At 46.1% G+C, this 27,233-nt stretch overlaps 1 protein-coding gene across 1 annotated transcript in view; it reads right to left on the reverse strand.

Moving 5' to 3' along the window:
• Positions 1 to 225: 225 nt before the first annotated feature.
• Positions 226 to 27,233, reverse strand: part of LOC140908532 (protein eva-1 homolog C) — a 312,652-nt gene continuing 285,644 nt past the window's right edge. The window contains exons 6-8 of the mRNA XM_073335814.1: positions 18,861 to 19,025; positions 13,367 to 13,537; positions 226 to 1,599 (exon numbers count right to left, since the gene is read on the reverse strand). Of these exons, the coding sequence (XP_073191915.1) occupies positions 1,229 to 1,599; positions 13,367 to 13,537; positions 18,861 to 19,025 (707 nt within the window). The 3' untranslated portion in view covers positions 226 to 1,228. The remainder of the gene's footprint in view (positions 1,600 to 13,366; positions 13,538 to 18,860; positions 19,026 to 27,233) is intronic.

Raw genomic sequence — 27,233 nt, forward strand, 5'->3', positions numbered from 1 at the left:
TAACCTGAGTTAAGAACACACTTCCTTTTGCAGTCGAGACGTACCCTTAGACCAGTGGTGGGCAACTTGCAGCCCACGGGCCACAGGTTGCCCACCACTGCCTTAGACGCTTGTGTCAGCTTTGAGTGGCTGCAAAAGCTCGTTGCTCTTCCAAAGTATCTTACTGCAGCGAAGCGTGAGCCAAGAGCAAGGATGCAACTTAAAATAGATATAAACAAAGCAGAGTTTATTTTGCATTTATTTCCCATCCTGCTGGCATATTTGGCCCATTCCATCCCCCCATTTTCCTCTGGTAAATACAAACCTTTTCTTTTATTTTTTTAATAAAATATATAAAACATTGTGCATCACTATCCATGGAAACCTGTAGTTTAACAACAGAAAAGAATAAGGCACATTGCTGTGCAGCCTCTTCAAATATATATCTAGATATCTCAACTCAAAACAAACAAACCCCCTTTCAACCTCTTTGAGGCTGTTTAACATTTCACCCATCACTGACACATCTCCTATAATACCATAATACCATCATTGTTGGGAGCAGGTTGGTTTGTGAGTAAGGAGATGGGGAAACATACTAAAAAACAAAAGGATTTTATCCCTGAGGTGTCAGTAAAAAAATGCTGCCACTGAAAAGCAAGATTAAAACACCATCTTAAATAACAGGACACACAGTTGAACGTCCAAGCACCAAGACGATTTCATGGCATAAGAATCCCCACATCTTATAAAGTCACTTTTTTTAACTAGATTAATCTCATGGCTTCCAAAGTCACAAGACAGTCACTCATCATGCACTTGTGCCTCCCTCCCCATGTTATCTTTCCTTTAGCGGACCCAGAGTCTCAGTTTGCTTTCGATTCTCCTGAAATCTTTGGGGAAAGCAGAACACTGATGGTTTCCCTGGCAAGCATGAGAGCAGCATTTGTACCGTAGTGTGCCTCCCACCCACTGCTGAACTACACCAAGAGGAGAAGCTGGCATCCACCTCTGCTGTGACCAGACTGATTCCAGAGAGAAAATCCTGGGGGGTGATTTCCTAGTGTCGGTAGCAATATGTCAGGGAAAAGGGGAAGGTGAAAGCTTTATTGCTGTCCATCCACACTGCTCCAGTTAGCCCTTCTGAAAGGAAAAGGGGAGACACCGATGTCACACTCCTTTCCTCTCTCTCTTTAGCAGGCCCAGGAAGACCAAGGCTGCAGTACCGGACTGTGGGATTTCCCAACACTTAGTAGTAGCGGTTCAGGCTTCTGGTCCCCGGTATGTCCGGCTGCCCATTCATCCAAATCTCCCGGATGATGCGCTCCCGCTCTTCCAGCCTCTGAGCCCTCTCCAGCTCCTCGGCCGAGGTGAAGACATTCATGTTCAAAGTCCTTTCGAACCTGCGGTGCCTGCGGGCTGACAGGTCTGAAGTGGTGTCCGAATCGTCCTCACTATCACTGCTGTCGCTGTCGCTCTCCGGTTCCTGAGGCGGCTTTTTCCCCGGGGATCGTTTGCAGTCAGTTCGGCAGGACACCTTCAGCACCAAGGCCAGCAGGGTCAAAATGAGTCCGATGCATACTCCAGAGACGAAATACAGAGCGGCACGCTCAGGATTTTCTGCAAGGAGAAAAGAAATTATTTTCAGAGGACCAAGGCATCACATAACTTGGTCACACGGGGCAGCTGCACAAGTTTAAACATCCCCAAGTTTCTTCAGAGGTTCAGATCTTCTCTTGGTTTCATGATGGTCCTTTCAAAGCTTCCACTGTATCCCCCCCGTGGAGTCACTGGGATCCAGTGGTAGAACATGTACCTGAGGCATCTACTGCATGCACACCATGAGCTACTTGTGTCCGAACGCCAGCCAGTATGGTAAAGGAGCAGCCCCCCCAGATTAAACGCTAATGCCATTCCCTACGCGAGTGGGATCGTGAAGCCAGCAAGCTGCACAGGCAGCAGTGACTAAGTGCACCTTTCTGTCCATACGTTATTGGCCGAGGAATAAAGAGGATGACAAAGCTCAATGCTCTCTCTGCGCCTTTGCACAGCTGAAATGGCAAGCCTTGCACCAAGGAAGTGGCAAATGATCGATTCATAGCGTTCATTTGCTTATCTAAGGCAAACGTGCTGGCTTTCTGCCCAGACCACAAAAATTTACTGCTGATGACACCCCAAGATAGATGGAGCCAGGGCTTTGACTTGACAGATTCAGCATAAAAAACCGTTTCTGAGACGATATAATGAGACTTTGAAGGATCCATATTGTATTTTAAACTGTCATCTTATTTTTGTATTGCTTATGCATTGGATTTTTCTATGGGCTGAATCACTTTGGCTCATTTAAGTGTTATAGCAAAAAAAGAGTTGATCCAACAAAGGATGAAGATGAACTGGGCAAAATAGCTGGCGCCAAATTCAATCCTGTTAATTCAAATCGGAGCCCTGCATGGGAATCAAACTTTGGGGCCAGATCCTCAGATCCAGTGCAGCTCCATTGAAGTCACTGGCGGAGCTGTGACATTTTACACCCGCTGAGAATCTGGCCTTCAGGGTCTGGAATATATCTGTCCCCTTCAGGCCAACTCTGCCTTCACTGGATCCCATTGCACCCTTAGAAATGAGAGCAGAATTGGGTCCTCTAGGTCTGGTTTCCTTTAAGTGGAGTTTTCAGAAGGCAAGCAGGAAACATCCCTAAAATCACTTCAAGCAGATTTCTAGTATGTAAAAGCTGGGGGTGTTTGGAGGTGTTTATCTGGCTGAATCAATCCTGAAGTGTATAGTGGGGATGGGGCATACCCCATTTGTAAATTCAAATAATACAGACAATTTCAGTCTTGATCTCAGCGTAATAATTTCAAATCCATTGCATCTAATATTCCCTTGAAATATGGGGCCACAAATCAAACAAAAGAGCATATTTCAAAATATTTTTAATAGCATCAGACCGTGAATCTGGGTTTGAATGAGCTTAAAGGTCACTGCGAAGGCCAATACCTGAAGCTGCCCATGGCACAGCTACAGCAAGCAGTAGGGGGAAGAATCCTGAACAGGAACTTGATACGGTGTTTGATGTAATGTGGTAGGCATACTGCCCTTTATTCAGCATGAAGCTTTGCAATGCATTCCCCTCTGCAATAAAAACCATAGTTCAGGCCCTCTTCAGGTGCCTCCATCAGCTTTACCCCCTCGCTGTCTGGATCCAATTTAAATCCCTCGTCTTTGTCTTCAAGGCCCAGTGCATTCAGGTGGCCACTCCTCTGCTTCTGTTTCTACTCACCCCGGCCCCGATCCCCTTCACTCTGCACAAGCTATCAGACCAAGTGCCCACTTTGTACCTTCTCCTTTCCTATCGCTGGACCTTCTTTCATGCTGCCCCATATACCTGGCCCTACTACTTGATCCAGTCCATCTGCTTCCACTCCCTCCCTGTTCAAGCCCCTTCTTAACACCACATTTCTCTAAGGAGAACCCAACCTGGGGTTCTAACTTACTGAAACAGATATGCGAGAACAAAGACATTTCAATCCATGGAACTGACAAAATGGGTGCTGAGTCTCACTGTTCAATTGTACAGCTGTCTATTGCTGCTCTGGCACCCTGCTTTGTTTGTCCGGTCTCTATTTAGATTGCTCTTTGGAGCAGAGAGCTTGGGTGAAATCCTAGTAAAATTGCCACTGACTTAAATGGAGCCAGGATTTCACCCTTCATCTTCATCCCTACCTACAAAGCACCTGACCCTGCTGCTGGCACTATACAAATAAACAATAATGGTACGAGATTAGAGATTCTTTAGGACTGGGATTTTCAAAGAGGCCTAAGGGAGTTAGGTGCCTAACTGCCATTGACTTGAACGTCCCTGAGTAAACTGCTCCATCCCATCCCATATTCCCTTGAAATTGCCTTTTGGATTGCAGGGTACAGGTGGGTTGTTATTTTGTGCAGAAATTAACTTCACCCCTAAACTTCATTTTCAAGTGAACACATGGAGGGCTCCAAGGAGTGGAAGAGAAGGGGTTAGCTGGACTGATTTGCACTGGCAGAATTGCTTATGGTTTGCCTCTTCTATGCCTCGCTGATATGATTAGACAAACCTCACTTGTATGAGCACTAAATTCACATACACATACAGGCTCATTTTTTAAAAAATATACCTGTTGCATCAGATCCATAGCTCACTCTTTTGACATAATTCATAAAATGCAGAGTGTGGAGCCTGGAATGGACTGAAAACATATTATTTCTCTTTCCCTTTTGCCAGTTTCCTTCTTTCTTCCACACTCACTCTCTGCACTGTTCTAGTTACCATGCAAGTGAGCGAACTGAAATTAGATTGCTTGTTAGCCAGTAATTTTTTATACACGACACACAAGTCTAAACAGATAGTCCTTCATTCAGTACCAATGCAGTAATTGAATCTTTGAGCTCTGCTGGTATTCATGAGCTATATTAGTTATGCCATCAGCATTCATAAATGCTGGACACAAGCTGGACTCCTTCACTGAACTGTCACCCTGCAGACCTGGCATGTATCAGTTCATATAGCCAACCCAGTCACACAGCAGCCATCCTCCCAAAGCATGCGCCTTCTTGCACAGCAAAGGGGCAATTTAGGCCACCAACATAGCTCTGAAACAGCTAAATCATCAATGGCCAAGATTCTGGATTTTGAAACATGACTAATAATTTGGGGAGCCTCCATTTTTAGGTGGCCAACTTGAGAAACCTTAAAGGGGGGGGGGGCTAACTTTCAGAGGGTGTGTTTTCAGCCTTTCTGAAACTCCGGCCTCTTTTCAGGCATTTCAAGTTTGGCAGTCGGACACGAAAGCACCCCGAATCGCTATTCATTTTTAAAAATATTATTAGCATTATTATTTGTATGGTGGTAACACCAAGGAGCCATACTGGTCATGAACCAGGACCCCACTGTGCTATGCACTGTACAATACAAAAACCCTGTCCCTCTGCCAGAGAGAGAGAGAGAGAGAGAGTATGTGTGAGCGCGTGCACCAACTGACCTAAAATGGTGAGTTTGGCCAAATATCCTTGCCTTACAACACATAAAATGTAAATTAGGCAGATACAGTATATGGGCTAACTCTTAAAATGTAAGAAAGTGTGAAGCAGTCACTTTCAATAAAGTATAATTAATAGGAAACTGCACTATCCAGGGCATTAGACATGGGTGACTTGCTTTACAAATCAAACAATACGGATCAATCCTTGACAATCTTCATCGAGGGTCATATTTTGTGGTCTTTCATTGAGCAGAATTCCTCTTATTGAATACAGAATCACAGATGTTGCCCTGAGAATGGCCACACCTGTGCACTTTCAGTCTGTTAAGTGTAAGGGTTCTTTTTTCAGAGCAGTTTTCAGGGTGTGAATGCGGGAAGGAGAATGGACTTCAAACTCTAACTGTGCATTTAAAAATAGATGTGCTCACTGCAAGTTTCCAAGTGCGGAGGGGAAGGGGGGTACTCTGACCCGCTGGCAGGAAGAAAAGGGGCATTATCCCTTTAAGGACTCCCCCTACAACAGGGAAAGGAGGGGGAATGTTTGCAGAGGCAGGCAGGACAGGCAGGAAGCAGTTGGGGCCAGGTCAGGAGAAGGTCACTGCACAGTTCAGGTTCAGACTGCCTGAGTGCCGTAAGCATCTGTTGGCTGTTTAGTGAAAGGACTTGGGAGTGTCAGTCCAGATTCCAGTAGGCAGATCACAAAGCACAATATCAGACTGGGCACTAATTGGCACGCCTGTCACCAGGCTGCAAGGACCGTATTAGCACAGGGAAACAGTTCCGAAGGGCCTGAGACCCAGCTCCTCAAAGGCATTCAGGCACTGAGTGCCAACTGGTTTCAGTGGCAGTTAGGCATCTAACTACCTTTAGAGAGCGAGGCCTCAAGGGACACAGGGCTTGTCTACGCTTGCAGCTTGTCTACACCTGCCCCAGCCCTGAGCCCCCTCCCGCACCCATATTCCCTCCTGGAGCCCACATCCCAACCCCCTGCCCCGCCCAATGAAAGTAAGTGAAGGTGGGGGGAGAGCGAGCAGCTGGAGAGAGTGGGGAGTGGGGCCTCAGAGCAGGGGCAGGGCCTCGGGGAAGGAGCGGGGCAAGGGTGCTTGGCTTTGTGCAATTAGGAAGTTGGCAACCCTACCAGAGACTAACCCACTCTCTCCCCCCAAGTCCTTCCAAAGCAGAGTTGAGGCATGCTGGCAAGACAGTTGTTGCTTGTGCTGTACCCCACCATGTGGCTAAATAGTGGATTTCTGTCTCCTGGATTGTCAATCCAGCACATATACTAAAACCCATTAAAAATTAAATACAATATATTCTACTTTTCTCATTACAAACTATTTCTGGCTCTTAGATAGCCCCCATTGCTGTAGTAACTAAGCACTTCAAAATCTTTAATATATTTATCCTCACAACACCCCGGTGAGGTAGGGAAGTGCAATTAACCCTAGTTGAGAGTTGAGGAACTGAGGCATTGGGTCCTGAATGCACGTTAGGCACCAAAATCCTTATTCCTATTCCACTGTGGATTAATACTTACATAGTCATTGGGCAAGAACACAAGAATAAGCCTATAGGCCAGTGGTTAGGGCACCCACCTGGGATCTTGTCCCCCTAATCCAATAGATTTCATTATTTATCCACAGTGAAACAGCCTTCAGCAGGAGAGATTGAAGGAGCCCTACATCAGACTGTCCTGCTGGTCTGTGTTTAGACACACACACATGTGAATACTGGAGACTTCTGTTCAGATCCCTTCTCCCCTTTTGGCAAAGAGAGGGGAACTGAGGCAGGGTCTCTCACCTCCTGGGCAAGTGCTCTAACCATGGGGCTAAAAGTTATAAAAAAGGTGGGCACCCCCAACCCAGATTTTCCATGAGACCCGATCCACTAGGCAGCTTCTAAGCATCCCTACAGGATCGGATGAACGCCTGTCTTTCCTGGTTTGTGAATTGCTCTGGGGCTTAGGCAGGAGATAGGTGCCCGGACACTCGGAGAGAGGAAGCAGCGTGCGTGCCCAGAAACAGAAACATAGGTGCCCAAGGAACTTCTACCCTAAAAACTTAAGCAGGGTTTCATGCATTGCCGTGGAGCCAAAACTGACATGTAGACAGCTAATTCCTTTTGTGCATTCGGGCTTATGTGATTTCCCCAAGGTCACAGAGGAAGTCACAAGCAGAGCAGGAAATTGAACTCAGATCTCCTAACATCCAGGCTAGTATCCTTCCCCTCAGTGTAGATCATGCGTAGGATGGGTATCAATGGTCTGCATTTAAGGCCTCTCTAAATAGACTTAATGCTTGCTGCCCCCCACCCCCACCCCCACCCCCACCCCAGGGTCCTGATTCAGCAAACCACTTAAACATGTCCTTTACTTTTTGTGCATGCTTAAATCCTATTGTCCTCCTTGCGATTTACGCACATGCTTAAACACTTTGCTGAGTCACAGCATATATCCATTGGTAGATTGTTCCATACGCCTCGTGGTGTGAAGAAGTCCAAGTTTACAGTATTATCCACTGTAAGAGATTCCTCCCTCATTTTTGATGACATCTGTGAGTTACATTCTTCCCCTCTGCGTTAATCAAGACCCATCCTGGAGTGCCATGCAATCTCCTTAGCAATGATTAGCTTTTCCCCTCTATGGTGCCTCTCTCTCTGGGCTGGGCATGCAGCTGAAAAGGTCGTTGATTGAAGACTGCTCAATCACTTCTTTTAATGTATGTAGCCAAAAGGCGCATGCCTCCCCTCTCCCCCCGGTCCCTGTCTTTGGAACGCACACAGTTTTCTAGAGGCTCCACACCAGCCAAAATTAGAAACACATTTTTTTTAAAAAGCAACCAAGCAAACAACAATTATTGAGGCGATTTCCTGTGGGCTAATGATCAGCTAGGAGCATCAGCCCAGACGGTCATTAATTCTCCAGGAAATGGCCCAGGCCAAGGTTGTTATTGCTATTATAGTGCTTTATTTTCTTCTTGTTGTTTTAATAAATAAAAATTAATCTATGCAATGCTGCAGCTGATTTCCTGTGATGGCATCAGGCCCTCAGAGAGCTCAGCGGGGAGGAGGAGCTCCTCATTAATGTCGCTCACTGCATCTCTTCTAAGGCACAGCAGCCAGTTGGTGGACTCCCCATGTTAGGACAGCGATGTAATGGAGGGGACTCGCAGGGAGCCCCCTGTCTAACTTCTAGCACCAGCAATTTCAGAGGGAAGTTGGTCTGAGCTCCCCAGGATTTTTTGTTGGGAGCCACTCGTTCCCATATTGGCAGCACGTCGCTGTTTATGGGGAAGTTATGGTGTCCCTCCCCCTTACATTTTTAAAGAAAATTTCTGCACAAATCCTGGAGATCGAAGTCCTCTGCCCACAGAACAGTTACAGGGTAAATAGAGGCACCATCCCTGCTGCTAATGCCCTGCCACCCTGATCTGCAGGGACGTCCCACCTCTAGGTGGAAGTTGGTCACTCAGTTTCCATGCCCGCTCAGTTCTAGGCCAGAGAGGATGCACTCAGGGACAAACGGGACAAGAGCCAATTGAGTACTATACAGCTAGAGGGATGATTTTAGGTTTGTTGCTATGTTCTTGGTCACAATTATAGATCCGAAGCCCAGTGAAGCTAGCAGGAGTTTTTCCATAATAAATAACAATTCTGTAGTTTGCAGCTACAGACATTATGTTACTAAGAACCTAATTCTTCAAAGACTTAGAATCATAGAATATCAGGGTTGGAAGGGACCCCAGAAGGTCATCTAGTCCAACCCCCTGCTCAAAGCAGGACCAATTCCCAGTTAAATCATCCCAGCCAGGGCTTTGTCAAGCCTGACCTTAAAAACCTCTAAGGAAGGAGATTCTACCACCTCCCTAGGTAACCCATTCCAGTGTTTCACCACCCTCTTAGTGAAAAAGTTTTTCCTAATATCCAATCTAAACCTCCCCCACTGCAACTTGAGACCATTACTCCTCGTTCTGTCATCTGCTACCATTGAGAACAGTCTAGATCCATCCTCTTTGGAACCCCCTTTCAGGTAGTTGAAAGCAGCTATCAAATCCCCCCTCATTCTTCTCTTCTGCAGGCTAAACAATCCCAGCTCCCTCAGCCTCTCCTCATAACTCATGTGTTCCAGTCCCCTAATCATTTTTGTTGCCCTTCGCTGGACTCTCTCCAATTTATCCACATCCTTCTTGAAGTGTGGGGCCCAAAACTGGACACAATACTCCAGATGAGGCCTCACCAATGTCGAATAGAGGGGAACGATCACGTCCCTCGATCTGCTCGCTATGCCCCTACTTATACATCCCAAAATGCCATTGGCCTTCTTGGCAACAAGGGCACACTGCTGACTCATATCCAGCTTCTCGTCCACTGTCACCCCAGGTCCTTTTCCGCAGAACTTCTGCCTAGCCATTCGGTCCCTAGTCTGTAGCTGTGCATTGGGTTCTTCCGTCCTAAGTGCAGGACCCTGCACTTATCCTTATTGAACCTCATCAGATTCCTTTTGGCCCAATCTTCCAATTGGTCTAGGTCCTTCTGTATCCTATCCCTCCCCTCCAGCGTATCTACCACTCCTCCCAGTTTAGTATCATCCGCAAATTTGCTGAGAATGCAATCCACACCATCCTCCAGATCATTTAGGAAGATATTGAACAAAACCGGCCCCAGGACCGACCCCTGGGGCACTCCACTTGACACCGGCTGCCAACTAGACATGGAGCCATTGATCACTACCCGTTGAGCCCGACAATCTAGCCAGCTTTCTACCCACCTTATAGTGCATTCATCCAGCCCATACTTCCTTAACTTGCTGCAAAGTTACTTGCATACCAATCTTTAAAGTCAAGGACTGAGTCCTAAATCTGACCAGTTTACCAGATGATCCTAAATAGTAAAATCACCAACTATTGATATTCTTCTATTTTCTTTGCAAATTTCTATAGAAATATTACGTTAAAACTTCTGTGGGGTCGCATGAAACAAATAAACACAAATTCCTTTGTGGCTGGAATTCCAAAGGACCCTGACTAATCGTGTGGAGGGCCATGAGCAGATTGATAAAGAAAGCAAACACTCCCACAAGTGGTTCTGTGACCTGCTATACTGGCTTTTTGCACTCCTTTGCCATTAATAGGAACATTGCATCTTTACACACAGACTTCAAGCAGAAAGATACAGGGGATGGCCAGGACATGTCCCTTTCTATTTGCATCTAACTTTCCCACCTGCTGCATGACACGGTACATGCCAACAGGTGCTAGTGGCAGGTGTTTGCAGTCTCTCCATCTGCAGCTGCCCACCCACTTCCCATGGATTTGGTCTGGAAATGCTTGCACAGGTCAGTATAGTCAGCTTCTGAATGGCTTTCCTCAAGCTGGGACTGGAGGTAGCTGTAGTCAGGAAATGAAGCTTCAGCCCTGTTTTAGTCTGCTGCTTGGAGGCACGACAGACAGGTGCGCAACAGCATGGTGCTGTGAAACACGGAGGGCCCATAACTCCCATAGACTTCAGTGGGGACTGAGGGTGCACATCACCTTGCAGGACAGGCCCCCAAAAGAGAATGGTTTAAAAAAAATTGTCACCTATAGCCCTTGTGTCTTTATTGCTAGCTCAACCAGGTTACCAGCACAGAACAGCCCTAAATCTCGCAGAATCCCAGCTCAAAAGAGATTGTGTCCCACAAGAAAAATATAGGCCAGAGTTTTACTGTGGAAAAAGGAAACATAGTCCATGGTACTTTTAGCATAGTCAAAAGACCTAGATTCTAGTCCCAGTTTTCCCTGACTGACTGTAAGTCCTTGTGCGAGTCACTTTTAACTTTTCCCCAACTATAAAATGACAATATCAATAATAACCTGCTTTACAGGGAAGTTGTGAGGATTAGAGATGGCTCCAGGCCAAATTCTAGATTTGAGCTGCAAACTTGGGCAAACTTTAGATCTCAGAGCAAATTTCATGTGTGACTTCTCCATAATCAACTAAACCCCAAATCCAAAAAATGCCAGAAATGGGGGTGGGAAGGCTGGTGAAAGAAGGATTCAGATTCAGGGCCAGAGTTTGTGGCTTGAGTGCATCTCTATTGAAAATTCATTAATGCTTGAAAAATGCTGTCAGAGCAGGGGTGGGCAAATTTTTTGGCCCGAGGGCCACTTCTGGGTATGGAAATTCTATGGCAGGCCATGAATGCTCACAAAATTGGGGTTGGGTGCAGGCTATAGGGCCAGAAATTAGGAGTTCAGGGTGCAGGAGGGGGCTCCAGGCAGGGGGCAGTGGAGTGCGGGGCAGGGGGGTGAGGACTCCAGCTGGGGGTGTGGGCTCTGGGGTGGGGCTAGGGATGAGGGGTTTAGGGTGCAGGAGGGTGCTCCAGGCTAGGACCGAGAGATTAAGGGTGGGAGGGGGATCAGGGCTGGGGAAGGGGGTTGGGACATGGGGGGTGAGGGCTCCAGCTGGAGGTGCAGGCTCTGGGGATGAGGGGTTTAGGGTGCAGGAGGGTACTCCAGGCTAGGACCGAGGGGTTCGGAGGGCGACAGGGGGATCAGGGCTGGGGCAGGAGGTTGAGGTGTGAGGGTGGCTCAGGGGTTCAGGCTCCGGGCCATGCTTACCTCAAGTGGTTCCCGGAAGCAGTGGCATGTCACTCCTACACGGAGGCGCAGACAGGTGGCTCTGCTGCGTGATGCCCCATCTGCAGGCGCTGCCCCTGCAGCTCCCATTAGCCATAGTTCCCGACCAATGGGAGCTGTGGGGGCAGCGCTTTGGGTGGGGGCAGTGTGTGGAGCGGGGCCTCCTGTCTGCCCCTACGCGTAGGAGCCGGAGGGGGGACATGCTGCTGCTTCCGGGAGCCACACAGAGCGGCCACCGACACCTGCTCCCTGGCTGGAGTACTATACACAGAAATCAGGTTTCAGAGTAACAGCCGTGTTAGTCTGTATTCGCAAAAAGAAAAGGAGTACTTGTAGCACCTTAGAGACTAACCAATTTATTTGAGCATGAGCTTTCGTGAGCTACAGCTCACTTCATCGGATGCATGCCGTGGAAACTGCAGAAGACATTATATACACACAGAGAAGTTCTCAAAATCTAGGTACATCTCCCAAAACTAGAATTCCAAACCTTGTGCTGGGAACCAAAACACAACAGCCTTGTGCTCGTGCATGAGACCCAGAGAATGACACCGAAGGGAAATAAAAGTGACCAAAGCTTTGTGCCATGAAAAAAAGAAAGCTCAAAATTGTTTGTGTTTTAATCATTTTGGCCCTGATTCTGCCAGATTTATCCCTGTGCTTCCCTTGTCTTAGCCTCATTGCAGTCAATGGGTTTATTCACCATGTGCAAAGTTACACACATGCATGTGTCTTTTTAAAATTGGGCATTACGCTGTTAGCAAGACGGGTATGCATTCTTTAAAAAAACAACAAGGGTCAAGATTCAATCCTGCCCGGGGAACGGCCAGCAAACTGTATGCCCTGTCTCTGTTACGCTGGAGGGAGGGGGCTCCCGTCTGTGGACAGTAGTTTTGCAATTCCAATTATAATTCTGGAGGAGCCCCTCTCCCCCAGCAGAAGCTGGACTAACAAAAGTGGTGAATCAGTACATCTCCTGGCCAGCCTGACCCTGTGCTTTGTGGGGCTGGCTCCACCCACTTTGTGGGTAGCACCAACCAGTGCTGGTCTCTGATACAAACAGGAGCTGTGGACAGCTTGCACTACTGTGCCCCTCATTCTAGCAGGCTTTCTGCTTTGGGAGGGCCCACTCCCTGGCTGCCCCCTCGCAGTGATTCTGGCTGATGAGCTTCATGATGAGAGTGACTCTTTAAAATAAATGTAAATGGAAGAAAGCTCCTGTGTTACATGAAAGACATATGACAAGAAAAAATGTGGATGAAAGCTAAGCTGTGATCGGAGGAAATCTTTCCCTACATTAGATTTAAATATATAATTACACTAAGCAGAAACTTCATCTTCACACTTCCACTGAAGATAAGCCAAATTCTCTTAAGTAGGGTAATGATCTTAGTGCTGCTTATTTTCCAAATTACAGGACAAGCTTGCCTTCTTAATGAGCCAGCCTTTGATCTCAAGGAAAAAGGCACATTAGAAATAATACCGTATCTAAGATTACATTGTATTTAACTTCAGATGAGAGCAAGTCCAAGGGAAGGCAGAACACAATACAGCCTGTTATATACAGTCAACCCTTCTCTAGAGCTACACTGGTCAGGTCTTTCAAGGGAAAACCTGCTGAGAGACAAATGGGAAAATGAACCTCTGAGAGAAATACAAAGGGGCAGATTGTGCCCTCACTTACGCTGGGGCGCCCCACTGAGAGTCTTAAAAGACATCACAGCAGCCCAGAGACGAAGCAGGTGAGAGACCTACCTGTGATAAAGGAATACGCTGCTAGGATGTTGCTGAGCAAGGCCATCTCTGTGCTAACGCCCACGGGCTCCATGCTGCTGTTATCCACTGGCCGCTGTGTCTCATCCACTGGAAGCAGCAAGGGGCTGTTGTCTAGCGGGTAAAAGGCAGCCGACCTCCCTTTCTTCTTCTCTGTTTTGAGTGAGGGAACAAGCACGTCAGTTTCAGCATTGCCCTGCCCTAAAGCAATTGAACCTGCTTCTGCATTCAGAAATCTGGAGCCAGTCACTGGCAATGCCACCCAAATCTGCCGCAGTTAGGCAGCTGGACCTTCTCGGTTAGCTTCGGCTGAGAGCACACGGTGGATTCAAGGCAGTTTCTGTGTTAGCTACCAGGCAGCATCTCCTCTCCCCTATATCCTTCTCTTTCACATCCCCCGTTAGACACACCCAGATGTTTTACAGCAAATATATAATCAGGTTGTTTTTTTTTTTTAATCAAAGAGCCTTTATCAATGCTGGGTTCCACTAACGGTGTAATAACTCAGCACATGAGCTTGGAAGACACAGACAGGGTTGGCAACACCTCGCTTGCATCTCACTGTAATTCCAGAGTGATCTACACCTGGCAAGCAGCACTGCTTTCCCTCCAGCCTTATTAAGGGAAGGGCGGATCTTTGCCTGCGTTTATGACTTCCTTCAGAAGCATGCTTTCATTGTGTTTCACTGAGACATAATTTCCCGTTCAGAGAGGTGAGGGAACATGGGTTAATGATTTTATTTTATTTGTTGAAGACTGGAGCTGAGAAGGCAGCTAATTCCAGAAGGCTGAAAGAGACCCTTTCAGACCTTATCAGATCACTGCTAAGAACTGGCTGTACCTTGATCTGTCTGCAGACACCACAACCAATGGCAAAATACTAATTGTTTCAAACACATTAAAAAGTCAGCCCATAGAGAGTGCTCCATCATCCACCTATGAGTGTGCAAAAGCCAACGGCTGTTAAACCTTTTAAGACTCCTGTCCCTGTGTATCTGGTACAGGCTGCAAACAAACAGTACACAGTAGCTGGCAATTGCATCTGGCTTCCACTTATCTGCTAGTATTAAGTTCAGGAAACTGACAAATTCTGGTGCATGAAATACCATTACTGCTGTGGGAGCAAAGTCACTTTCAACTCCAGCCTGCAGCGCATGAAAGTCCACGTTTGTTCACTGTCTCTCTGTGTTTGCATTTGCACCGCTCACACCCAAGGTGAACGGTTACATTGTTCACTTCGTACTGTACCTGCCTGGAAGCTGTGTGGCCCTCCGAGGTCAGCGACAATGATTTGGGAGTGAGGGGGAAATAAGTTAATTTAAAATGTCGGCAGGGGTGATGGCTCAGGTGGATAAATGCCTGTGTGGTGCTGCATCCTATTAGTGCGGCTTCAGAGATTCACAGAGTCCAAGGCCAGAAGGGACCATTGTGCTCATCTAGTCTGACATCCTGTATAACACAGGCCATAGAACCTCCCCCAAAAAACTCCTAGAGCAGCTCTTTTAGAAAAAACATCCCATCTTGATTTAAAAATAGTCAGTGATGAAGAATCCACCATGACCCTTGGTAAATTGTTTCAACTGTTAATTACTCTCACTGTTAAAAATGTAAGCCTTATTTCCCATCTGAATTTGTCTAGCTTCAACTTCCAGCCATTGGATAGTGTTAGACCTTTCTCTGCTGAACTAAAGAGCCCATTATTCAATCCCCATGTAGCTACTTACAGAGCATAATCAAGTCACCCCCTTAATAATCTTCTCTTTGTCATGCTAAATAGATTGAGCTCTTTGACATTCTCTTTATAAGGCAGGTTTGCTCATCCTTTAATCATTCTCCTGGCTCTTCTCTGAACCCTCTCCAATTTATCAACATCCTTCTTGAATTGTGGGCACCGGAGCTGGACACAGTATTTCGGCAGCAGTCACACCAGTGCCAAATACAGCGGTTAAAATAACCCCTCTGCTTAGAGCTGGATGCTGTGGTGATGTCTAGCTGTTAGAGTAGGAGACTGGCCATTGGGAAACTTGGGTTCTGTTTCCAACCCTGCCACTGAATGACTGTGACCTTGGGCAAGTCATTTAAGCAAAACTTTTCAAACATGGATGCCTGAAGAGAGGGACCAAAGGGGAAATTTTAAAAAGGACCTCAGATTTAGGAGCACTATTCCCATTGAAAGACAGTTTTATAGATGAACAAACTAAGGCACAGAGGGGTAAAGGCGGACATTTTCAATAGGAAATTCAGTGGCATGAAGGGCGCTTTTGAAAATCTCCCCCTAAATCCACATTTCAGCATCTTAATAAATGCCTTGATCTTCCCCATTCAACTCCTAATGTGAAACCAAAGGAAGCGATGGGTGCTCAGCACCTTCAAAATCCAGGCCATTTATCTAGGTGCTTAATGTTGGGCCCCCACGTTTGGATGTAGTGTTCTTTAATCACTCCGTGCCTCAGTTTCCCTAGCTGTAAAATGGCAATAATGCCTACCTCAATGAGATATTGTGATAACTTTTATAAGGCACTTTGACAATCATAGATAACAAGCTCTACTGGAGTGTAATTCTTATTATTGTCATGTCAATTGTCCTCAGCCCAAGGTCTGAGCACATGTGAAGGATATTTGGGCCTTAACCTAGTAACTCTTGGAATGTAGAGCCTTCAAAATGCCATTCCCAGCCCCAGATTATTGATATGGCAGGAAAGGTAGTAACCGGAAGTGCCACATATTTGGGGAATAAAGCGGAGCTGAATGGGATGCTGAATAAGTCGGAGAAGGAAATGTAAAAGGAGCCCAGGTTGTGGCTCTGTTAATTTACAGTGTTTTGCTTTAAAGGTGGTGTTTCTAAAGGGATTGTGACTTACCAAAGTAGCCATCTTCAGGGAACTGAATGGAGGAGATATGGGAAAATTTGACTCTCCCTAAATAACTCTAATTATTTATTAATCTTATTTCTATTACAGTAGCATCTAGGAAGCCCAGTCAAGGATCAGGGCCCCATTGTTCTGGGTGCTGTGCAAACAACTAACGAAGAAGGCAATCCCTGCCCCAGAGCATTTACAATTCAGGTGTCAACGGAAAGAGAAAACTGACCAATGGGGTGGCAGCTGGTGGGAGGGCGAGGTAATAAAATGAAGAGAGTTTAGCCGAAAAACTGAAGTCTCAGCTCACCATTTGCCTCGCCGATGCCAAAGGGCAGCGAGCTGCAGGAATCACAGCAGAGGTAGGTTTTATGGAGGGATTTAAAAGTCAAAGAGGATTCTCACAGACAAACAGTGAATGAGGCTTTGACGGCTTACTCCCTTGCGTGCTTTGTTACACAACATGTCACGTCTTATTTTAAAACACAGCAGCAGCGTGTAGCAGAGGCTGTCACACCGTGATCAGGGCACCACCGGCAGGTGTACGGCAAAGGCAAACCACTGTGGACTGTTACTGAGTCTTAACACGGCAATGCATGGATATGCCCCCTGCTCGGTGTGCGTTCTGCCTTCCCCCACCCGTGTCCAACCCACCGAGCACATGACTCTGATACTGCTCCCAGCTAGGGAATTCCGCACAAGCTGTAGAGGCTCATACACTAGCACTCAGGGGTCAGTCTCCAATGATGACCACGATGAGGGTCAACATGTGGATGGAACCTATGCTTACAAATAAGCCCGCCAGTATCTGGTTAGAGGGTTACAAGGTACAGTGGCGACAGGGCTTTACTGCTGATTAATAGCCATCTCTGCCCCTTTGTATACTCTGCAGCAATTGTGCATAACGTAAATGGAGAAGAGATAATTGATTAATCCTGTGTATATGGTCCACTCATTTCCAAAAGGGAAACATCCCACTCTCTGCACCCAGAGCATCCCAAAAGCCATAACAGTGTCAGCGTACATGGTGGAAGGCTAATGAGGAGGCCTGCCACCTTTTAGTCTGTGTCCTCTTAGGCAAAGTAACTGCATCTCCACATGGTGGTGTTTCCCTGCGGCCACAAGGCATCATCATTCCATGATGCAACGTCATGATATGAAGTCTCGCTATCCCAGGCAATAGTTGAGAACTCTTTAATGTCAAAATTGGGGTTGTCCCATGGAAAACAGAAGACGTGTCAATTAAGCCTAAGTAGGGAACAGATAAGTGAGTGCAGGCCAGCAGTACCAACTCAAGACCCATGTTCTGATATTGCCGTGTCATTTATATGTGGAGCAGCATTGCAAGTTTATCATGGCTCCTCTCCATCTTTGGTGAGCTCAACAAGCCCCTGCTCCCTTCTCTCCTGCTTTTCCTTCCATCTTCAGCCCCTCCCACATCACAGATTCCCCAGGGTTTTCAGAAAGCTGCATAATGGGGACGAGCCTCTCTGGATCTCAGCAGGACAAAGATTTCAAATTACACCCCCTTTTGGGGCTTCCCCGTAGGATGTGCTGTATACTAGATCAACAAAGCAAGGCCCAAGGGGAGACAGAGACAGAGACCTGCTGGGCTCTAGCTATCCTGTGGAAACATTGCACAATAGGCGTGTTTTCTAGGAGGCAGAGTGAAGAATAACTTCTTTACTTTGAACTGTAAGAGGAGTTCCGCTCTTTGTTTTCTCCAGTGGAGCCTTAGTGCAGTCAAACAAGTTCCTAAATGAATGATTGTCTGAGCACTCTACACTCCAGCAACAAGCACCATAAAGCCACAGAACTGGTTTTCTAATCTGTAGGATTGTACAATCAGCCAGTAAGGGCAGGAAAAAGATTATAGGGGTTATGCAGGAGGAAAGGAGATCTATTCTATCGCAACTAAAGCATATCATGGAAGGGCCATCCACCGCTGTACACTGTCCTCATCCATCTCCACTGGCTCGCCATTCACTCCAGGATCTGGCAAAAAGTCCCCCACGTTCCCCCATGCCTTCCTCAGAGATGTTCCCCTATGCCTTGCCTATCGCTGGCCTTCTCTATGTCACCACTGATGGTGTAAGAGCCTTCTCCTTTGCAGCTCCCAGCCTTTGGAACAACCTCCCCTTATCTTTACAACGTATGCATCCCATTTCAAACATGTTGCCTCTGACTTTCTCTGGCCTTTTTTCATGTTTGCAATATGTCAGTTAAGGCTGTAAAGCATTTTGGCATAGAATTTTATGAAAGATGCTTTACAGAGTAAAAACATAACCCTAATCTCACTGAAGCCAGCGTGAGCTTTGCCATTGACTTCAGTGGAGGAGGCTCATGTTCCAAAGCTGTATGGTAATCATTGCACTGTGCTGACAGACACTTACTGTACTTCACTGCTGGAACGGTACAGAGAACTCAGAAGCCACAAAGTCATGAGCTAATTGTGCAATGACAAAACTGTATTTCCGCCACTGTTCCGAAATGGGTGGGGCCTGTGAACTGCACAAATGCCTGAGTATAGATTCTGGTATTTAGTGTCCATTAATGGGAACTCATCATTGTTATCACTGCTGTTAGGTTTCTGTAAATATTGTTACAGCCTTAGCTACCTGGCAGAACGCGCTCTAGAATGGCCGGCGAGGCTTCTGGAAAGAACACGCCGTCCCCTATAACATTAGGATCATATACTCTTGGCTGCTGTGGAAAATGTGGTTGCTGAAGTCCTTGGTAGCTGGTTGGTTTTGGCTGGGTTTCATGCAGAAGCTTCTTGGGAACTGCAAGAGAAGCACAAGAACAACACAATCGTTCGGATGGGTTATTTCAGCTGGTAATAAACTGAATTATTGCATTTTGCTACAGTTTCATCTTATATTTAATTATACTGTAAGCAGACCAAAGACATGCTCATTTACCACCATCAGGAGTGTGCTATGAATGCCTAGACAGCCAGATTCAATATCAGAATGCAAGGCACTGTGAACTTAGCAAGACATCATTTGATTTATAATGAATATTGTTAATTCTTTAGCTTGGTCTAAATATTTAGATGAGGTGGGAGGAGAAGATCTAGGAGGTGACACAAGTCTTTCCAAGACACTCTTTTAACATCCCAAAATGAAAAGCAATCAGTGTTATACCTCCTGCAGTGCTATAGCACTGTTCTTTGCCAAGTGCTTTACTAACACTGAGCCCTTGTGAGATACATAAACACTATTCCCTCTTCTGATCCTTTACCTTAGCATATTATCTTTTCTTTCAAATGCTACTGAAGAGAAATTAAGGCAAATAATGAACCGTTCCTTTGTACAATTACAAACCAGCATAATAGTGCACGACACTACAATTCTTGCTCTGGATCACAGATGTCTTAGTAAGAGCAGGGTATTTTTCTCCCCTCAATTACAAGGCCAGGTCCTCAGCTGTAAATCAGCAGTGTCAGTGGAGCTATCCAGATTTACACCAGCTGAGGATCTGGTCACACAGTAAATTAGCATTTGCCACACAGAGTCAGAACATCAGTTCATTTAGTCTGGTGGTGTCTCCAGCAGTGGCCAACAGCCGATGTAACTACAGAACATATGTGTCTTCCAGACATGTTAGGGTAAAGAAAACAAAAGTAAAGTCTCCATGAGAAAGTATAATATGTGTGTTCCTTCTGTGACACCCTACACTAAAATCAACACAAAATGGAGGTTTCATTTCTGCAGACAGCAGAGTCCTTGGAGATTTAAAGCTACAGGACACTGAAAATTAAGGTATAACTTTATTAGACAGCTAAAAACACCTTAAAGACAAGTGTGAAAAAGGACCTGGCCAAGTGTGCAACACTGCACGTGGAGGGAAGGTCCTTCCTGATCTCTAAGTAATTAGCTGACACCTTGAAGCAGGAGCTCTGATTGCCCTTATCATTATTTAGCCTGCACAGCTACAAAAACTAAGGATCAGGAAGTAATCCAGTCACCTTCCTTTACACTGTATTAGACTTGCTGTCTTTGCTGAGCCTGAGAACCGTAACTGCATTTACTGGCCACCCTTTCATGTTTGGCAGCCCAGGCATCAGCACTTACCTTCTAGCATTATTAGTAGAGTCTCATCAGGTCAGGAAACAGATATTTAAAAAACCCAAAGCCCTAACTTGTAAATATCTACAAGCTGGCACAGTAGTTTCTGGAGAGAACTGGAGTGGCAAGACTCCTCTTCAGCGTAGGCAGTAGAGGAAACACATTATCTAGGGGGTAACTGAACAGAAGCCAGGGGAATGCCAAAGACTGGAACAGGCAGAAAGTCCAGGAAGCATGTCGGGTGGATTAAAAATAGTGTCTTGCAGCCGAGAGTGTCACAAGTAACTAACAATCTGTAGTGTCAAGTTTGAGATGCCATAAATGGGCTTGATTTTCAAAGGACAGGGGCTCAGCACCCTCTGAATATCAGATCCTTTAAAACAGCGGTTCTCAAACTGTGGGTCAGGACCCCAAAGTGGGTCGTGACTCTGTTTTAGTGGGATCACTAGGGCTGGCATTAGACTTGTTGGGTCCGAAGCCAAAAGTCCGAGCTCCACTGCCCGGGCAGAAGGCGGAGCCTGAGGGCTTCAGCCCTGGCCGGCAGGGCTCAGGTTAAAGCCCCAACCCACCCAGGGCTGATGCCCTCAAGCTTTGGCTTTGCCCCTTAGGAGGCCAGGGCTCAGGTTTCTGCTTTGGCCCCCTTGCCCGGGGCAGAGCAGCTCAGGCTTCAGTCCCTCTTCCCAGGGACTGAAGCCTAATTCTTGTTGTCAGAAGGGGGTCACCGTGCAATGAAGCTTGAGAAACCTGCCTTAACAAATCTAAGTTGGGCACCCGAAAATAGAGGCATCCAAAATCACTACTCACTTTTGAAAATCTTGGTCTGTCTTTGTATAGCAGCAGTGGCTGAACCTCGGATCGGGAGCCACATGCGGCTCTTTTACCGCGAAAGTGTGCCTCGTAGAGCCCTCCGACCGCCCCCACATACACACACACACTCATCCCTTCTCCGCCTATGAGACTGGAGGGGGGAGCTAGGAGTTTCTGCCCCGTGGCGGGGTGGGGGGGCTAGAGGCTTCTGCCAGAGACAACTGGTGCCTGCTGAGAGTGGGGGGGCACAATTTAAAAGTTCGGCCTCCCCACCCCCCCCCAACAGCTTCAGTCATGCCCCCTCAGGCATGCCCCCCTTTACCCTCAGCGGCCCCTCCCTGCATTCCCAGGGGTTAGCTCCGCAGGGAGAGGCAGCGGCAAACAGCTGGGAGCTGCAGGGAGGGGCCTGTGCTTCAGCTCCATGGGGAGAGCAGCAGCAAAAGCAGCGGCTCTCCCCACAGCTCTGAGCTGTTTGCCGCTGCCTCACCCCATGGCCGCAGCTCCCAGCTTGCCGGATCCAGCAGCTGCTGTGCAGGAATGGGGCTCCGTGGCACCATGTGACCGAGCAGTGCTAGCAAACCCATGCAAAAATCCCCCATCCCATGGGGGAACATGTGGGGGATACACATGACCCCACATGTTCCCCCATGCATTGCTCCTGACTTCTGCCCAGCAGGGAGAAGGGTCTCGGGGCTTCAGTCCTGCAGGGTGCACCTGCTAGGGCTCAGGGCTTCAGCAGGAGCGGGGCTGAAACCCTGAGCTCTGGCAGACGCCCTGGCTCTCGAACTTCTGAAGATTGTCGTATGCGGCTCTGAGGGTCAATAAGTTTGATCACCCCTGCTATAGAGTGTCTTTTCTCCCAAAGGGTCCCAGATTGCATCATGGATCATTACAGACTGTAAGGAAAGTTAAATTTAAAACAAAAATGAAGGAAAAGAGGGTAAAATTTCACATACATTTTTACAAAATTTGTTTTCTGTTTTTGGACCAGCTCTTCATGGCCTACAAGAAAGAATATTTTCCCACCCCACTGAAGTGCAGCCATCTCTGAGATGGAGCATAAGGATCCAGCCTGCCCCATTCTATTTCCATGTAAACAATCTGAATGAAATGTGGAAAACCACTGACCCCTTTTTCCTGAGCACAAGCAGGAACAGTAGAGCCAGCATTCCCCAGTTAATGCCTTGGCATCCAGGCCACCCCCCAGTAACCTAATCTCCTAGGAAATCCTATCTGTAAGAAGTAAGAGTGATAAGCCTTCTCCTGAGCAGGAGAAGAACCTTATGAAAGCCGTCAGTAATTGATCAATAGCCTCCCATGAGAAGTGGGGAAAGCCCCATCATTTAAAATTGACTGCCTACTTGGGTAGATGGCGCCCATCGCCATCGTATCTGGGCACCTCACAGTCTTATGTGTTGATCCTCATGATATTCCTTTGAGGTAGGGAAGTGCTATAATCCCCATGTGACAGATGGAGAACTAAGGCCAAAATCCTCAAAGGTATTTAGGCTCCTAACTTCCACTGAAATCAGTAGAAGAGAGAGACTAAGTAACTTACCCATGGTCTCACAGGAATCCAGTAGTAGAGCGGGAACTTGAAGCCAGGTCTCCCAGGTCCCAGGCTAACACTCTACTCACCAGACAATCTTTCCTACCTAGAGGGGCTAACGCTCTTGGGAATATGCAGAATGGAAGTGTCCCGCACTGACAGGGTGGTCTAGGTGACCTAATACGAGAGGTCTTTTTTTGTCTAGTTTCCATGATAACATGTAGGGCAGATATCCTGAGTTAGAAAGAAAGTCAAAAAGCAAAAGCCCCTCTCAAGGTCAGCATCCATGCAATTTCCAGTTAGCTTCTGTGTCCCAGACGTCTGGCAGCCAGCTAGCCAAGAAAGATTAAAACATCTGGTTCCTTTGAAATGCACCCCTCAAGTTATCACAAGAGGAAGAGGAACTAATTTGACATAATGTGTGGTGTCCAGCTCTAGTGAGCTGTCAAGAAAAATAATTTACATTACACTTCTCATAAAAAAATGTAACTTGGATGTTATACTTATCTCAACATTAAGCAAAGGCATCCTGACAAGGCATGGCACACACACAGTCTGTACAGTTCAGTCAACTAATAGCTAAAGCAATCCAATTAAAAAAATGAGCAAAGCAAGTGGCATGTATAGGGAAGATTGGGAGAGGAAATGTTCTCCAGATAGTCTTCATCTGAAATGCTAACACACCTTGGTACCCTGGGTTCTACACATAAAATGAACATTAAAAATTGAGTAACTCCAGGGGGTTTGTATAGATTACAAGACTGGTAAAGGGATACCGAAACTTTCACCTCTCAGTCTATTTAATCTCTCACATGGAGCACATGACTATGGTATCTAAGCACCTTCCAAAATTATGAAGTGTACACACAGAAATCTCAGATAATTTGAGCCCCACAGGCCAAGGCCCACGGGCTTGAGTCAGCTGTCCCAAGCCAGCCGCAGTTGTGCGGCAGGGCTTTTATTCCAGTGTAGACGTACCCAGAAAGGAACAAATTTAAAAGCAGAGTGTGCAACACAGAACATGCACACAGCCTGAGTCATGCTCTTTAACTGCCCACAGCATGTTGGCACCACTATGTAACATGCTGTTTTCTACCTGTGGGTGCTCTAGAATCTCTCTCATGGGGCAAAAAACAGGAGCTAACAGAGGGGGTGCATTTAAAATGACAGAAGAAAGAAATGGTAAAAACATCCATCAACCCACCTCCCCGCTAATCAACATCCCCTACAGCACATTTTCATGGGTCTAGTTTTAAACACTCAAGTGCTGGGGATTTGACCACGTCCTTTGGGAGACAATTTTACAGCCTAATACATCTCCCTCTCCGGAAGTTTATCCTGACATTCAACTGAAATTTCCAATGTATGTTAGGTACGTATATGGCCCCATTGCCATAGTATCTGAGTGCTTCACAATCTTTAATGCATTTACTTTCATGACACCCCCAGGTGTTTACAGGTGGTAAACTGAGGCACACATAAACTAGGTTATTTGCCCAAAGTCACATAGGAAGTCTGTGGTAGTGCAGGGAATTGCACCTAGGTCTCCTGAATCCCAAGCTGGTGCCCTAGCCACTCTTTCTGTTTGTTAATTTCATCCTTACTGTTGGATCTATCCTTCCGTGCTATCCTAAAGAATGCCACCCCCACATTCCCGGAATACCGCCCCCCTTATCCAACTACTTAGCCAATTCCATTTGCACGTGTGCACACACACTAGATATATATATATAGGGGTGAATGGAGGAAAGAACATTGAAAGTTCATCCCTAAAACAGGCAAACAAGGATTTGTCAGTTTCCAGTTCTCTACAATATGTTCATTTGTGCATTTCAGCCCATGATGTTTGTTCTGAAAGTTCCATATAATTAAAATAGATCCTGGAGAACATTAAACAAATCCTGCAGCTAATGCTTTAAAGACTGTGCGAGCTGAATAAACTGTGACTTCAGAGAGGAAAACTACATCCAGACTCTATCTGGGCAGGCTGGGGCCAGCAATTGTTGAAGCGCAGCATATTCTTTAGATAACAAACAACTTACCCAGGATAAACGCCTGCCATAAATTACCCCAGATTTTTAGAGGAGGGTAGATTCCTGAAAGGGGATGAGGTTAGAACCATGAAAATGCACAGCACAATCCACATTTATCAAAAAAGAACCATCTGGGAATTAGAACAGTTCAGAGAAAACGATTCTTTTGCCTGTGTCTTGTATACATGTGAGCTGTCTGGACTTTCAAGACCACTAGATTGAAAGTAAAAAGAAAAGGAGGACTTGTGGCACCTTAGAGACTAACCAATTTATTTGAGCATAAGCTTTCGGATGCATCTGATGCAGTGAGCTGTAGCTCACGAAAGCTCATGCTCAGATAAATTGGTTAGTCTCTAAGGTCCTTTTCCTTTTGCGGACACAGACTAACACGGCTGCTCCTCTGAAACCTGTCGTTATGCAATATATTGAAAGTGTTTTACATGCTGCAAAAATAAAATCCACTAACTTGTTGGTCAACTGAATCTATTAAAAGAATGGATTTTGGGACACTCCCACGCGCCCGCCACTTACTGTACAATACAATTACAATGCAGAGATTAAAAAAAAAGAACGTGTATGTTAGAATACAATGCCCCGATACTGCATTTAGCTGCCTGGTGCATTTACTATTATTCATAATAGTAACATCAGTTTACATTTACAATGTATAGGGCCTTTCATATCCCTATGCTCTTTACAAATTTAGGACCAAATTCTGCTCACCCTTTTCACACAAGCAGCCCCACTGAAGTACATGGAACCACTTGTATGATTAAAGCAAGCAGCAGCAGCAGACCTTTACAAATGTATGAATTCTAAGTAGCAACTGCTCCAGTGCTTCCACCGCAAAAGCGTGCAGCAGCCTCTACTGTAAAATGCCACTGCTTCGAATAGCGCCCAGCAGCGTCACCCGGCTGTTCAGGCCAGGAAGTGAGAATACCCTATCCAGCTGAAGTTTCAGGAGGTTTTTGGTAGACTAGTCCCAGAGTTGGAATTTGGCCAGGAAGCTGGAATTTAAAAATCTCTCCTCTTGTGAAAATGGTAACAGATCATTAATGACCACACATGGTCAAGACCTCAACTTTTTCATCTCACCCATTTACTTTAAAAGGTAGGCGTTAGGGACCAAAGTACAATGGTGTATAATCCTGGAAATGAATGCAAAGCCCTCCAAAATAATTACTTGGCCTCAAACAAAAGTGTTTTTGTATGAAACTGTTCCAAACGTCTGACAAAAGGAAATGACTCACACGGCCTATGGTAAGTCCATTTTCCTGAACCTCCAAGAGCCTTCTGGGACTTTCTGGGAATATATACCTCTGTCATACAGTAAGTCCCTCCCTGCAACCCGCCTACACAGATCAGTCCCATCACTCAAAGGAGTCCCTGCTGTACCTCCCGGGGGGTCGCTATTCACTATGTGACACTGCTTTAAACAGATGCAAATATTCAACATCTCTGATGGAATTGGAGTAAATTTCAGCTTTTGAGCTTTTGGGAAAAGTTGAAACCTGTGATGCACGGCAGCCTGTGTGCAAGCTTTCCAAATAACTATGCCAAGACTGCCCCTGCAGTAGCCCTTCTGTCTCCACAGGGGCCTGAGCCATGGGCCTGAGCCAAAGCCCACTGAAGTCAATGGGAGTCTTTTCATTGATCTCAATGGGCTTTCAATCAAGTCTCATGAGTGTTTAGAATATCTGCTTCCTTAGTTGATAAACCAGATTTGTTTACGTCCTGGTAGCAGCTCAGAATCAATACCGCTATGGAAGACCTTCCAGTGTCTACCTACCTATCTAATTTCTTATACCATAGTCATCATTGTGGTATCTGAGTCCCTTGGATTCTATTATGTCTTGCAGATGATCAGCTAAATTTTGACTGCATAATCTTTATTACCGGTGAGGAGGTGAGAGGCACAAAGAACACAGCTCAACTTTCAGGGTGTACAGAACTGGAAGTTAAGAGAAAAAACAGAAATTATTTTGTTGGTTTGTATACTGAGCAAATTTGCCATGGAGTCATTAAACGAATGAATGTATAAGCCTATCATGTCATTTTTAGATTCACTTTTCTGACTATCCCCAAACTACTATTTTACATGGTGCTTCACATCTTTGACTCTCATGTTTCTTCCATCTTTAACTTTCAAAAATTGGCTTTTGAAATTACAAACAGCTTTATCTGCTAGCAACAAAAACCTTAGTGTGTCCTGTCCTTGGGCTGTTTTCCTCTTCTCGTTTCATATTCGTGGTTTTTCGCCATCTTGAATTTCATAACAAGATACATAGCATCTATTGCCAATGATTCATAAGTCTGCTGCTTGCTGAGACTTTTGCTTTCCAAAGGGCACAGTGGAAAAGTGTCTAGTACTTAGGGTGTTATGTACATATTATATTTGGAAAGAAAGAACCTGTGATACAAAGAGACACTCTCTGTCCTAGTGCTTACACATCCCAACTCTGCTAGACTGTTATATGCTCCCAAACGTAATGTAGCTCTGAATTATCACACGGTAATGCACATGAAATCACA

Source organism: Lepidochelys kempii, chromosome 3 (assembly GCF_965140285.1).
Source record: "Lepidochelys kempii isolate rLepKem1 chromosome 3, rLepKem1.hap1, whole genome shotgun sequence".
NCBI classification, from domain to species: Eukaryota; Metazoa; Chordata; order Testudines; family Cheloniidae; genus Lepidochelys; species Lepidochelys kempii.